At 41.8% G+C, this 15,566-nt stretch overlaps 2 protein-coding genes across 7 annotated transcripts in view; one reads left to right on the top strand and one right to left on the bottom strand.

The window, feature by feature from the left end:
* DDX59 (DEAD-box helicase 59) overlaps nt 1–13,795 on the bottom strand; it is a 29,824-nt gene extending 16,029 nt beyond the window's left edge. For 2 of the 3 annotated variants that reach the window (XM_076337965.1, XM_076337966.1), the window contains exon 1: nt 13,745–13,795. The gene's annotated coding sequence lies outside the window, so the exon portion shown is untranslated. The remainder of the gene's footprint in view (nt 1–13,744) is intronic. The other variant, XM_076337971.1, reaches the window with a different exon arrangement.
* Nucleotides 13,796–14,659: 864 nt separating this feature from the next.
* Nucleotides 14,660–15,566, top strand: part of CAMSAP2 (calmodulin regulated spectrin associated protein family member 2) — a 92,878-nt gene continuing 91,971 nt past the window's right edge. For all 4 annotated transcript variants that reach the window (XM_076337964.1, XM_076337963.1, XM_076337962.1 and 1 more), the window contains exon 1: nt 14,660–14,849. In XM_076337964.1, the coding sequence (XP_076194079.1) occupies nt 14,711–14,849 (139 nt within the window). In that variant the 5' untranslated portion in view covers nt 14,660–14,710. The remainder of the gene's footprint in view (nt 14,850–15,566) is intronic.

The following is a 15,566-nucleotide window of genomic DNA, read 5'->3' as shown; positions in this document are numbered from 1 at the left end:
TGGTTTTCTTTTTTTTTAAAAAAAAAAAAGCAAACAGCACTCCTGCCCTGAAGCTCCAGCATTAAATGGAGCTATTTCCCCACTAGTCCATAGGGAAATAACTGTACAGGACAAATCATGCAAAAATTATGAACATAATTAATGTATGTGATTACATGCTCAAATACTGCATATAATATTTACTTCGAGAATCGATGGACTGATTTAATATCACCATAGCCTTAGCACAACTGTAAAAACTACAGCGAATACAATTACCAACTTCTTTGTACAAGATACAGAGTAGCTTTTTCCAATTAAAAGGAATTATTCTAGGATATGAGAATCATTTAAACTAATTTACAAATCTCTGCTAGGTCTCTGAGAATTACAGAACAAGGATTTGATCAAAAGATTGCAGAGACAGTTGCAAATTTCCAGGGACTTCAGCAACCAGTAAACCGGAACCCAGATTCTTAGAGAATTCAGGTGGAAATTAACAGGATTAAATAAATCTTGAAAAATAACTTAGAGATGCAGAATTAAGAATTAAAAATTCTTTCCTTTCATGTTAATCTATTTTTCTTTCTGAGAGGATATAAAACATTATATTTGAAAGCTGCTTACCAGTTTGCCATTTAGATTTGTGTTCCAATTAATAAGACTGTTCCAAGGCATATGAGATTGGCATCTATTCTAAAAACAAGGTAACACTCCTACAACATGCACTTACTGAAATTAAACCCTTTTCTTCCCCCCTCTGGGATCCCAGACAAAAGGATGGGAGAGGAAGAAAAGAAAATCCACAAGAGACAACAGGAATCATTAAGTTCCGGCTTGCCAGATGACCTGCGTTCGATGTGTATTGCCACCTGCCCCCTCAAACTCTCTTTCCAATCATATCACTTCTTAAGAGATTAAGACCTTCCCAATTAATCAGCAAGTATGATAAATGTAACAGTTTATGCTCTGGTACATTGCATTCATATTACAGGGAGACAGGTGCCAGAAGCACAGTTATAATCCATTAGTGTGACAGACTGAAGGAAAAATTTACATCATAAGCCTTTCGAGTAAATGAGTAATGAATTTCCCTTTCCAACTCTAAAGATCCTACCAGCATTGCTAGTTTTGACAGCAGAAACCGCTGTACTAAGAATGGTCTGGAAAACATGCAAGAGAGCTGCTAGAAACTAAACTTTTTACCAGTCACCTTATTAAAATCTGTGCCAATACTAATCATTGGGTTTAACCTTCATACTTCCCTACGTTACATTTGGTCCCTGTTCTGACTCTGCATGAAGTCTTAAATTGGTCTAGTTGAATCCCTCACACACAAATTACTAAAGGACATGGAAAGGCTGTAACTGCATCTACAAAAAGCCATCTCACTGCTGCCAGAGCAGAAGCCAAATTCAGGCTGTCCCCACTACTGAGTGACTGCCAGCTGTGACTATTGCCTTTGGAAGCCACTGGCAGCTGGCTTCAGAGAAGGATCCTTCCAGCTCCTGTACTTTCTGCTAGTGGTGGGGTTGGTGGCTACGCAGCTCCAGGATTCAGGTCTCAAAAGCTTCCTTTATGCCAGCCTTCATCCCTGCTCCAAGTGACTGTTACTATTGGGCTCTCACCTACAGATTTTTAAATTTCTCAAACGGCACTTTTTTTTGTACAGAGTATCCAATGCAGTCTTAATAATTTAATTAAAAAAATACACCTTGTGGGTATTTCTTTCCACTGACTCATACTGCAAGTCTCCGATATTAATTTTGCAGACCTGTGGCGTACTTGGCATTAATTTCACTAGCACAGATCTTTGTCATGTGCTAAAAAAGACATTGTACATGACTGCTTGGCAAAATAGAAGATAAAAGAATTGTGACCTAGTTCACCAAAAAAAGTTACACCTTCAGCTAAAATCCTTTCCAAAAGGACTATAATGCAATATAAATACTTGGTCACCAAATAGGCCATTTATCCATGACTTTCTTAACAGAAAGTATACCAGATAGCTTTAATTTCAAAAGGCAAACCATTTTTTACTCTCACTTATCTCCAAAATACAGGCATCAATTTCACTGTTCCTTCCCTATTTACTTCTCATGCATAGAAAAGAATGAGCAAAAAGATTGTTAACATTTGCTATGGTTAATGCTCATTTTTTTCATAATTTCCGTTTCATAAACTCCCAAAACCATAAACCTGGGAAAGTGGAAAAGCAGGGCTAAAGTCTTCTGCCAGTTCCTCCCTACTAAATAATGTATAGCCATTTTCAACAGCCCAAAGTTTTTTTTCCTATCACCTGGGAGGCCATGGTTTTCATTAGCTCTAGAAAATAACATAGTGGTAAAGAAGTAATCTGAATCTGGTCTTAGAATGACTATATTTCTGTCCCATTAGTCATAATACACAATATAGTGTTTATGCTGGCTGCACTAGTATGGACAACACCCAACTTGGGGTAAAACCTATCAATAGAAAGCTACCATGCTGAAACTTGAAATGGAAGAACGATTACGTACTGGACAAATGGTTTGCATCAATTGGTACTGTTAGCCTCAGAAATGATTCACTGTGTCATTTTACTATGATTTCAAGTACTGTTCTACCCCTCTAATTCTTTAGAAAAATAATTTTCTAAACATTTATATGTAAAAATGAACTAAAGTAGCCTCCTAAGTGGTAGAACTTTTTTCTAAAAATGTATTTCAATATAGCTAAACATGCCATGATCAAGACATTACCAAACCAATACACTACTCCAATTTTAAGGAATTAAAACACCTATGCAATCTGTAAGTGAAAACATACCTTAAAATTCCTGTAATCCCATTTGCTTATTTATTTCTCTTGCATCATCAATGAAAAGAATTAGCATTAATCTGATCATATATTTAAACTAAATTAATCCTCGCACTTGGATATTCACTCATGGCAAAGATGAACTGCCCTCCCAGGCAAATGCTACTGTATACATAAAAGTGTAACAGTCATCCTACTGAGACAAAAAAAGCACAGATCGAAGAATGACAAAGTAACAGGACTGAATAGCAGGTCTCGGCATTATTTATATCTATCTTCTGTCATAAAGTCCCTAGACTGTGAGGGAGTAAAAGGCTTTAGGCTATATCCCAATCTGGGAAAACCAAAGTCCCAGGGATCAGTCCAAAGACAGATGAGGTAAACGAGGAGGGGATCAAGTCTGTGTAAATCCAAAACTGACCTTATCCTAAGCCTTAACAGTTCACCTCTGAATACTTACCATGTCAAAGCTTGGCTCTACTTACAGATTGCTCAGGTAGCTCTCATATAATTCTTCTGAGAAACCTAGTTCAGACAAAATGACTGAGCCGCTAGTTCAATTCCAGCTACATCAGCCCTTGCTGGTACTAGCACGTCAATTAAAAATGTCCCCCCAAATCCAAACCTAAGAAGTAGAAATGACTCACCTGAAAACAGCTTCCACTCCATCCCCTCATAAAAGTCCAGCCAAACTCCCACCTACTTAAAATGAGATTAAGACATTCTCAGAACATGGCTTGGCTCCTCCGATCAGCCAGAGAACGGCACTGTACCAAACACTGGATACTGTATGGATTTTTCTCATAAATGTTGTTCTTATAAAGCTCTGTAAGGAAGTATACTATTAAATACAAAAATATAAAACTGAAGTACTTTTGTCTTAACATCTAAAACTCAGTATCTATAATTAACTTTTATTGCATAAAAGAGAGAATGTTTTATTTTCTCTTTTAAGCTAGACATACCAGCAAATACAGTCAAGGCATGATAAAATTGAGGACTTGAAAGCACTGAATAGGTGAAAATACTAATAAACACCAATTATATGAAACTATGGTATTCAAGATAACCAAAACAGATGAGAATACATCACAATGTTCAAAAAAAGATAAATCCTTTAACTCTCTCTTGAGCTTTTGCTTCTGTGAATCACTTGCAGTATTTATCAATTAGCTGTTACAAATACTAAGCAGACAAACCTCCACTTGTCATGTCATGGTGGCACTAAGTTGTCCATCTGTGGTTTAATTGCACACTTCAGGACCACAGGCCGCTAAAGTTAAACTGACAGATTTGTCCTTCTGAAATTCAGTTAGTTTCCTAAACTTTGTTTGCTGTGAGAACATGCAGACAATGCATTAGCTCAGCTTGATAAAGCACAATAGCTATTAAAAAAGAAAGCAACCCTCAAAAATGCAACATATCACTCACTACCACCCTTGAATGACTGCTCCCTATGCTTTTTATTAGAAAGATTCAAAGACGCCAGTAACCTTACAGCTGGTGACTCTGTAATAACAGAGGGTAACAAGACAGGAAAAATGAATGCCTCCTTGTTAAGCAGTTTTGTTTGTGCTGTTCCAAGAGAGATCTGCCAAGAACTTTCCATGCAAACCTTATTTTTCTGGGATTTGTAACTTGGCTGCAACGAAGTCCAGCATTGTAATGCCCGGTTCAAAAGAATTCAGATTACAAGTTTTAAATATATTTTCAAGTTTTGGAATAAATTAAATTTACACTAAATAAGGTAAACAATTTAGCACTTCATATGTTTTTAGTTGCTTTATTGAAAAAAACATCTGGTTAGCAAGTTTGCACCCCAGATCGTTATATGTTTTCTAACTCTTTGGTATTAAATAAGTCTCAAGTATTGCAGCGTGAAAGGAGACTTTTGTGCTGTATGGTCAAGACTCCACTGATGCCTATTTTCTTTTTAAGGAAGACTGTATGAAATGCATATGAAGCACTCATGGGATTCTATCCGCTAAACAATTCAGTGGATTCAATCTGTGCTAATTCTTAATACAACTCAGCTGACTTGGGTATAAGGCCAGGTTGTGAAAAAATTGGCTAAGTTTCACACACCATTCTTACAAAACATAAGCCTAGAATTTCCATGTTAAACTATGCGGGCTTGGTTTTGTTTTGTTTTTAACCAAGTGATTCAAAGCTTTGAGCTGTGCAAAAGTCCAATTTCAGTGTTCCCGTTTACTTTTTTGGCACATGACCCATTAGGACAAGGTCATTTTGTACAGTTCCTTGCCAAAGCAGTATTGTTTCCTGTGGCAACTAGCAAGATATATAGAAATTAGATTTCACGCACAACACAGATCGGAGCCCAAGCTAAGGAAGCTCTCTTTCAGGCAATGGCCAGGTATCAAGAACCAGGAAGGCTATGACAGTTGCCTGAGCTATGAAAATGCGGGGGTTTAGGCTTATGCCTAAGAGGAAGAAACCTCCCAGCAATTCAAAACTAAAAGTGACAATCAAAACATACCAATAAATTATAAAACTGTTCTGAATATATCTGGTGAGATCATTTCAAAGGAAACACTGGAAGGAAAAGGGCCAGAAAATACCAGGAGACAGAGTAGCTTAGAAACATTTCTGCTCATTTTCTTGACCAGCTTGGGTTTTCCCTCAGGAGAATTTGCCTAGAGCACGTTATCCCCCAGAATATCTCTACGTACCTTACAGTTCAACACAAATGAAAACTAAGTAATCCTATGAAACAACAGTTCCTCCGAGATTATTTGTAATTTAGTCAAATACGCTGGGTATAGTAGGACTCTACCATTCTTGAGGAGTTTGTATGAACTGGAGTAAGTCATGGCTCTCAGATTCTCATTCTGCTCAGCTCCAGAGCAAACTAAAGCTGCAGGGGGAACAGCTCCCCTTGACATTACCGATGTAAATACTTGAAAATAGAGCACTACTGCACTATACAACCCAAACAAGGAAAAGACGTGGCTAGCCAGACAAGAGACAAGTAAGAACAAAGACCTCCTACCAGATCAGTGGAACTTGGAGCAAAAAGGCAAGGTAGTGAAAAGGCTTCTGTATTGCTGACACTGTCTGCTCTGCAAGAAGCCACAAAGGTAGTCAATGGTTACAAGAGGGTGTTGGCCTTGGGAAGCATGACATGTCTTCCTTCAGTGATTAAAGAGCCAGCAGAAGCCCAGACACAGAGCATCTCCATGCAGATGGCTCTTAATCTTCTGTTGATGCACAGGAAACCTGCTCTCTAGCAGCAGTGAGGATATTTCTGTGGCACTGGGCTCTTTTAAGTAATGAAATCAGAGCAATGTAATAATATCAAAGCTTTATTTGTTACTGCTTGCCTAGTCTTACAGTATCTAAAACTTCATCATTCTGACTCTGAACTAAAACAGTTCATCACTTTGTTCTACATTTCCACTGTGACATCCTGACTTCTGACTAGAACTTCTACGACCTATTACAACACAAATAGCATTTATAATTCTTATTTTTCATCTGTTTGTGCTTAAGTATCCCACCTTCAGTTCATCTCTTCCCTCAAAGAAGTCAAATAGTATTCCTAATTATACCAGCAGAATACCACTTAAGACCTTGGTGGTAAAAGAGAATAAAACATGGCAGTGTGCCCTGCACCTTGGATACACTTTCTTACTGAGCCAGTTTTTGCTTCCCCATCTCTTCCAGTGACCATAACTTACTGCTTTTCCCACTTCTGAAAGAGCATACCACCCGCTGGGACAGAGACTCCCAAGTACCCAATTTCAACAGTTGCCCTATGCATAGCGAAATACTCAGCGGAACAAGCTGGACCTATTAACAACACAGGGTTCATTGCAATGAAATCTGTTCTGTTATCCTACACTCTCCAATCAGGCAATTGCTTCTTTTCTGTTAAGAACAAATACAAAAGGAGGAAAGAGCTTGACACAAACAGAGAAGACTTGCCAGACCAAAGGGAAACCGATAGGCATATACCCCAGCAAGTCCCTGTTCTTGTACAAAATCTCCAGGGGTTACTTTTGTTGTTTCATGTAATGATTCCCTTGGTTCAACACAGTGCCTACTAGCATACTCTTCCCCAGGCTGATTCTTCCCCTCATTTAGTAAATTATCATCCATAAGGACTGTACTGTGGCTGTTAAGACAAATCCCAGATTATGAAATACCGTACAGAAGTGGGAGTCCCAGGCGTACTTTGTCTGTCTCAGACTGCTTCCAGGGCAGCGGCCATCACAACTGGGGCTCAAACATTCCCCAAACAGCAAGTTTCAGCCTGCCTGCCCCCTTCCTTCATCCGTATGCAGCTACGCTGGCTAATACAATGAGAGGGCTCTGTTTCTGACACCTGTGATGATGACTGACATTTCTATTCTTTGTGCCAACAAGTGGAACCATGACTGCTCCCTGCCCAGGTGAGACAGCTGAGGTAGCACCCTATGCTTTAACAGAGCCGTTTATACTGTATAGCAAGAATACCCTATGAGGACAGAATAACCAGAGAGATGTATAAGCCTTTTGTAGGTAATTTCTCTTTTGAGAGTTTCTAGAAGAAAGAAATCCTACAGGTTATTTCTTCAAAAACAAGTATTCTGCATGACACCTTTAATCCAGAAACCCAATTATGTACACACTTAAATTTAATCATGTCTGTAGCACCAGTGATTTCAAATGCGAAATACACATAGGATTAACCTAAATCTTAAAAAAATCCTTGTTGGAGCCAAGTTTTTATTGCTAAATATATATATACACACACACACTTAGTTTGAGACAACTATTAAAATAATTGTTGCTCTTTCCATGTTTCTAATATATATTGAAATAGGGGAGTATTTAAATCAAACTGTTCTACATGAGGCTTAGACATCCTATACATTTTTGTATATTGAAAGTGTTTTCAAATGAACTGTAAGGCATACATCTTGTAAAGCTGCTCAGAAAACATTATAAACAAATTAAGTTATGCCAAAAGATAATTAAATGTAACAGAGTTCTATGCACTCAGGTTGTGATAACCTTACCTTGCATGCATAATCAAAATCTCCAACACCATCAAGGGTCACTATATATAATACACACTTTCCACAGCCACTTTTTAAACAGTGTACCAGCTATTTACACCTGCTCCCTAAAGTAATCATCAAAAATTCCTCAGTAACATGCAATTTCTCAGTAAGTTAAGGGAAACAGAGAAACTGCCTAAAAATTCAGTGAAAAATTGGATGATGGTGTTTCAGAGAAGATACATAGAAAAAAAACCCTTCATCAGGTAGTCTCCTATGCTATTCCCTTGCTTTCCTCTCCTAATCCATCTTCACTACCACCCCTTCCAAAAAATAATTTTGCTGCGATTAAATTACACCAGAATTTTACTGTTCTGACAGAGCATCCTCTGCTGTTTACTGCTGGTCTCATTCAGACACACATGGGCTTCAGTGGAAACTAAAAGCAGGGCCAAAAGATGGGAAACTGAAGTCTATTCATGCTCCGCTAATAAATCATGTGTATGCTCAAAACAAATGAGCTTTCATGAACGTTCAGATCTTTCTTCACATGTAGAAGCAGAATGAAAAAAAAAAAAATCAGCCAGTCACTTCAATGGAGTATAGTTCAACAGGAAGAAGTGCACAATTTAGTATTCATTCTCAGACTTAGTGAAAAAGTCTTGCTAACTGATTTAAACTTCTTATACCTGAATGCACAATTTGAAAGTTCGAGTCATGCCCATTTTCCTCTGAACTGGAGTGCAAATGAAGCATTATGTAACAGCTACCATAATGGTAATAGCATTGCATTTTATTTTTGTACAAAGTGGTTTTTTGAATGTAAGTTTCCCACCATACACTTATTTTACAGTGCAGCCAAGCTAGCTCTAGTATTGAAAGGTTACATTCATAAAATCACACTTAGGATTTTCCTTAGAAAACACGTCAGGCACTAGGTGGCCATAAAAGAAAGAGTACACAGATTTCACTTACTGAAAGAGGGTAGGGTCTATTCCATATGTTTTAAAGTTTGTAATAAAAAAAAATATCAGTTATAGCAGGGTATTCGCTCTCTTCACAGACAACCTGACAACAGTAGAATGTCAAGAAGGAGAAAGCACTGGAATTAGGGAGTATTACACAGCACACCTGGGAAGAAAAGTCATCTAAAGCCCCCCAGCACGAGTGCAATTCCAGGAGATGGGCAGAACACGAAAGCAGCCAGGGTGAAAACCAGATTAAAAAATTAAAAATAAATAAATAAAATCTCAGAAAAGAAGACACCAAAGTAACCAGAGAAAAAGACAAACAAAGCAACTAGCCGTGAGTGTCGAGGGAGCTGATAGGTTTCGCCCCTCACAGACCACAGGAAAGGGACAGATTGCCTGGTTGGTGTCCCAGTGGAACTGGGCAGGGAAAGATGTAGATTTTTCCCCCTTCACAGAGCTACATTAGGTCAAAGCCAAGTTCATGAAGTGAAACCAGTAGCATCCAAGTATTAAGAGAAGTGACTGTTAGGTACCACATCTGATTCTCATTGGGCAGCTTTTTGGTTGTGCAGATTTCAGTAGTAAATGAGCTAAAGTAGCTATTACTCTACCTTTTTCCTTTTTAAATTTTTAACCGTATCAACAAATCACAGGCAATCCAAGTAAAAAGTTACACAAAGCTTTATTTTCCCTTTGACTCATAACTCTACTAGAATCTGTAAAGTTGGTAAACTGTTTTCTTCCCTTTTAAATGCCTCAGCATTTTCTGATTACAAATTAATAGAAGAATTTGAAAGACAATAATTATGTAACTGTTCTTGTACTTTTGTATCATCCTGAAACAGGAAGAACACACTCCCCTCCAAAATCATCCTCTGAGAAAACTCCTAGCTTGCAGAAACTACATACACATACTTCAGTAATAATGCCAAAGTTTAATAATTCAATCACTCAGTTGATAATACCTATTTAAAAATATAATTTCTTAATTCTTACAGTTTTACTGGTTTTACCATTACTTATAAAGAAGTATATTTTATTAAATATTGTAAGTTTAAGAGGCTGGAATATCAGTAATGCCATTTCACAAGTCATCCTTAGGCTGTAATAACCTTACAGAATCATTTACAGATTATCTGTTCAACCTCACATACCCAACACAAAACCTGCTGAAGTCAACAAGCACGTTTCTTAAGGATCACATTGGGACATGACTGGTTCTTTGTCTGTATGTTGACAGTCTCACAGCACCACATGAAGTTGTGCATGCTGCCTCTTTGCCAGAGGTTACAGGGCGCACCCCTCCCCTCAGCCACTACTGTTTCTATCATGACTGACATCCTCTAAGCTAAGGCAAACGGATGGGAACATCTTAAATAGGCAAATTTGATAGCAGTAATTAAAGATAATATCCCCATATTATTCCTAGTTACTCCTAGCCTTTTTCCAACATCAGGACTGGAGGATTACATGGCAGAATAGTTGCTGTGAACTGCTGTGTTTGTGATTTGCCCTAATACAACCAGCTAACCTGAAATGGGAATGGTTTTACTACCCTTTGCAGGTAGCCTGATAAGCTGTCTGTTCACTAGCGCTGAGCCTGGCTATAGACAGTGCCACAGCAAAACCAGTAATGGTATTGCTAATTTAAAACATTTTACTTCACCTTTATCATCAAGTATTGTGAAGGAAGAAATTACGCATGAAATCTTATTCCAGCTTGAACACTCTCTGTAATCTAGCGCTAGCCTGAATTTAGTCTAAGGGCATCTACTCTACACATAGCCTCTTCAGAAGCCAAGTGAATCTTAAAACAATTGAAAAAACAGAGGTATAAAATTGTTAGTCAAGGCTCATTCCGCTATCTCCCAAGGTTAAGACTATTAGCAACAACTGTCATCCACACCATTATTCATAGCTTCATGGTCATATTTGTTCCTGTTGCCTGACACTGACTACAGGCTTGGTACACCCACTGTGAAAATGGCTAGACACATGACAGTGAAGAATCAGGCCTATGATGTAATTACAGGATAAAACTAGTCAAATGGGTTTCTAATTTGGGGTAGAAGGAGGGAGGGGAAAGGAAGGGAGAAAGAAGGTAAAAAAAATATATGTATCTGTGAGCTGCTTGTTTTAATCCTTAGTACTTTGTCTTTCCGCTTGGAATGAACTTTAAAGTATAAAATACTTTACAGCAGAAAGATTGTGTACACAAGAGATTACCACTATTTAAAATATTTTCAGATGGATAAACAGGACAGAGCAGAAGGGGATGACTCCTCACTCAGTTCTTCTGTTTATCTACTCTGAACAATTAGAGCAAATTTTAATCATTTTCCGCGTTGACTGTTGATATCTTTGACAATGCAATAAGCAAGATGACATTTTGGCATGTCTGCAAAAGTAGAAGAACTGGCACAGGAACTCCAGCAACTGGTGGTGATGTCTTCTTTCTCACTTACACATACTAGATTTTATATTCATGCATTCACTTCTAAGAGCACTGAGCAAATTAAAAAACACTTTGATTGCAGTTACCACAACACAGCTTTTTTAGATTTTGTTCTGTGACTCTGAACAGGTTTCATCGGCACAAAGGCTGCACCCACAAAAATGTCTGCATTTTAAATTAGACTGTAGCAATGTTTATATATGTACCTATCCATAATTGTATCCATTGCCATTTTTGAGACACATTCTCTAAAACAATATTCACTTTTTTTTTTTTTAAGTAAGAAGGGACTCACGATTGCAAGAATTTTGGAAGACCAGACCACGTTTTTATTTGCTTCAGGTAAGTGTCACTAGTCTCAGTGTATAGTACAGTACATACATATATGTGATGTTTTGCAAGTGCGTAGGAACAGATGATAAATACAGGAGTACATTAACTATAACTGATGACTCCTTATTTGGATTATGCCACATTTCTGCAAGAAAGCTGTTTCTGAAAGTTTCATATTATTTCACAGGGACTAGTTTGTAATCTTTTGACCTCTGAAAGTGGATCCTATATCCATCATAACTAAATAATGGCCTTATAGTTTTCCTAAACATGTTTTCCTGCAGGTTGATCTAATTTGTTAGTATTTTCTTAGTCATACAAGAAACAAATGAGTTGGGATCTGGGACATATATTTTTTTTCTGGCTCTAATAATTTGCGGTTTTAAAGCTTATGAATTCCAGGTTTTTGTTGTTAAATATACAGGAAGAATTAAACTAGTTTTCTAGCGGCAATGAAAAAAAATAGTTAAAATAATGTTAAGTGTCTAATATAGACTTATTTCCAAAGTATATATAAAAAAATAATTCAGGAAAATGTGCAAATACAGGTTTTACTTTAGTGGTTGAAAACTAAGCATATACTCTTCCTGTATAGGAAACATTTTCCCAAGTCACACCTCTATGTTAATTTGGTATTATTATTCCTATTTTTGCTGTAGAGGATCCAGGAATTTCAGTCATAAGTGTGCTAAAGCAAGGATTTCTACACTTTCCTCCTCCCCTCCCTTCTGCTGAATACTGCCAACAGCAGCTCCTGGTTTTATAGCTAGCTATGTACCACTTATGAGTGGTATGCATGACAGTTTGGGAATCCCATCCCAGAGAGCATATGGGGAGATAGTCAGCAATAATCTCCTCAAATGTTGACCTTCACAACCCTTTCATTTACTCATTACTAGTAAATACAGATTCATGTCACTAAAACTAGAAGTGCTAGAAGCATACACAGCCATGTAAGAATGGAAAATCTCTGTCCAGATCAATTCACAGTCCACTTTAAAAACAAAGAAATAACAGTCTGGATAAAATATTATTTGAAACCTTACAGTGTCATGTTAAGACTATGTCTAAATATTCTTTTCCAGACTCAGTGAGGCTAAAAAAAAAACCAAACCCAAACCCAACCCACCTCAGACTGCCATCCTCCAGCGCAACAGTTTGGGAAGACACTCACTAAATTACCACAAAGGGGGCGGGGGGGGGGGGGGGGGAAGGCAGGTTAGCTAATAATTACTGCAAGACAGCAGCGGTCCTTTAGTGACCCAAGAAAGCTCAGCCAGATAAAAAACTAACTACAAAGAGAAACCATTAATTTTGGCCAGATCAGCTTCTTGAACTGGCTCACCACACACCTGCTAGAGCACCCAGGCTGGTGGGGAAGGAGGGCGCACTTCTACCTTACACCAACCTAATAACTATTTGTTGCCAAAAAGCACAAATTCACTACCCCCTGGCGCTGCTGGTCGCCCAATTACACAGTACCCACGGAGAGGAGAGGCAGGGCCTTCCCCTCAGCAGCAGCCGGTCACCAGCACGGCTCGGCCACCAGCACGGCTCGGTCACCCACGCGGCCACACCCTCAGACCCGCACTTCACAGCTAACTCATCCAATTCTGTTTGAACGCGAGTCATTAATCACCCGGTTACTGGTTCCTACTGTGACTAATACTCCTTTCCACGCAGGCCACTGTTGCAGTGATTTTATACGCTTCCAAAAACGGCCCAGGTACTTGTTAGCGAGACAGCAGATGGTCTCTAGGGCAAATTGCTACTACTGCCTCTTATTACAGTTATTACGTGAATAGGCCCTGACCCATTTTAAGGCGCTGTCATTTTTCTACCCGAGAATTCGAGAAGTTATATAAAGACGCAATTTAAAATAGGAGGGACAAATACACACGAGAGGGATGAGAAGCCCGCCTCCTCGGCAGCGCTCCCTACTCCAGTCAGCGCGGCCCCGGCCCACCGGGCTCCCCCGCCGCCGGCTCCTCAGCCCTCCCTCACACACGCGGGGCACGTTGTAGCCCCAGCGCTGGGGCAAATCCCGGCCTTCCCAGAAGACGCCGCAGAAGACCAACAGCTGCGCGCGGGAAGGCCCGCCCGGCCCCGCCGTGGAAAGCGGCGACGCCGGCAGCAGTTGGGCCCCGCGGCCGAGGGACACCGCCCTTTCCCCCGCAGCCGGGCACCGCCAGGCACCCCCTTACCGGCGGGAAACACTCCGCCCCTCTCTCTCGCTGCCGCTGGGTTAGGGCCGGGCTGAGCCTGCCCGAGCTCCCTCAACCCCCGCCCGCGGCGAGACCCACCCCGGCCGACCCCGCCTGAGGCGACGGCCCGGCGCCAAGAATCCCCCGGCGGGGAGGGGGCGGCCACGTGACCGCCCGGCGGCGGAGGGCGCCGCGCCCCGCCCCGCCCCGCCCCGCCCCTCCCTCTCGTGCTGCCCGCCCCGCCCGAGCGGGGAGGCGGTGGCGGCCGTGGCGCCAGCGCATGCGCAGCCGCGTTTCGCCCATCCAGTGCGGCAGCCGCGGGTGGGAAACCGCAGCGGCAGCTGCTGAGGGGAGCCGGGAGCGCGTCGGCTCGCTGAGGGGCGGCTGGGGCAGCGCCCGGGCGCGGGGCAGCGGCGGGGTAGCTGGCACCGCTCCCGGCCCGCTGCAGGCCGCCGGTGAGGCGGGGCGGGGCGACGCGGCGGGCTGCGCAGCGTTTTGGGGCCGGTCCCCGGCGTTTTGACATCTCGGCGCCTCCGCCGGGGCCGGGAAGGGCCGCGTCCCGGCCCGCTGCGGCTGCGGGGGCCTTGCCGGCGGCTCCCGCCCCGAGCCGGGGGGCTGGCGGCCGCGGCGGCCTGGGGCGCCCAGCCCTGGCCGGAGGGTCTCCCCGGGGAAGGGGGGGCCGGGGCCGCCGGGGGCCGTTTTTCGGGGGGTGGTGGGCGGCGGCGTGAGTGAATTGAGACAAAGAGCGAGGAGGAGGAGGAGGAGGAGGAAGAAGAAGAGGATACTCGGGCTCTGCCACATTCCAGTGCAGAGGAAGGCGGGAGGCGGCGTTAGCCCTTTACGGACAGCTGGGTTCAGCGCTGCCCTCAGCTGCTGTCGGCGTATTTACAGACGTCTCCCCCAGCCGCGGGAGGAGGAGGAGGAAGAACCATGTAAGTTCCGAATTGCCAGGGGTCCTGTGAGAAGATGGGGGATGCCGCAGACGCCAAGGAGATGAGGAAGACTTTCATTGTTCCTGCCATCAAACCCTTTGACCATTATGATTTTTCCCGAGCGAAAATCGCCTGTAATCTCGCCTGGCTGGTGGCCAAAGCCTTTGGGACAGGTAGGTGGCGTCGTCTTCTCCCCTTGCTTTGATGCCGGTTCCTGCTTGGTTGCTTTGCTCCTGAGGACGTGCGAGCCCTTCCCTGAGGAGCTGGGCAGGGGGGGTAGGAGGTGGGTAGGAAATGGTTTTGGTCTGTTCCCTCATTTTTAGGTTCCCTTACACCGTCTGGGGTTTTTTGGTTTTCTTTTGTTTTTCTCTAATTACCTGTAATCTTTTTGTAGTAGCACCACTGTTTCCATTAGCGAGTAATTTTTGTGTGTTGGAGCTGATACAATTTTATTTGAGGAATCGAACTCTGTAAATTGTGTTTTATTTATTCCCCGGGTCACACTTCTAGAATGCGAAAAAACACCAGTAATCCATGTTAGTCTGCTGTCTTAAAAATTTTCCTAACGTTGTTTAAGAGCTGAATTGGGGGCTAGCAATGGAAATGGACGTGCGCTGTTAGTTTTGACGTGTGACAGTAGCCTGTAGCCATTTGAGTGGTTAAGCCGTAAGAAGGGTTTCAGAAAAAAGAGCGTTTAATGCCAGGTTTTGGCCTGCACAATACAGAAGGCTCTTCTTGTCTGTAAGCGTAAATGGAATTGATTGTAATGCCTCCAAAAGGCATTACTGCTCTGTCTCTGAAAACCTGGGCCTTGAGGAGTACCAGACCTATTATTCTATGCCTGAAATATTGTTGGGCTTTGAGGAATACCAGACTTGCAGAGGTCTTCC

Source organism: Aptenodytes patagonicus, chromosome 5 (assembly GCF_965638725.1).
Source record: "Aptenodytes patagonicus chromosome 5, bAptPat1.pri.cur, whole genome shotgun sequence".
In the NCBI taxonomy this organism is placed as follows: Eukaryota; Metazoa; Chordata; class Aves; order Sphenisciformes; family Spheniscidae; genus Aptenodytes; species Aptenodytes patagonicus.
Note: the sequence above shows the minus strand (reverse complement) of the source record. Positions and strands in the feature narration are given on the sequence as shown.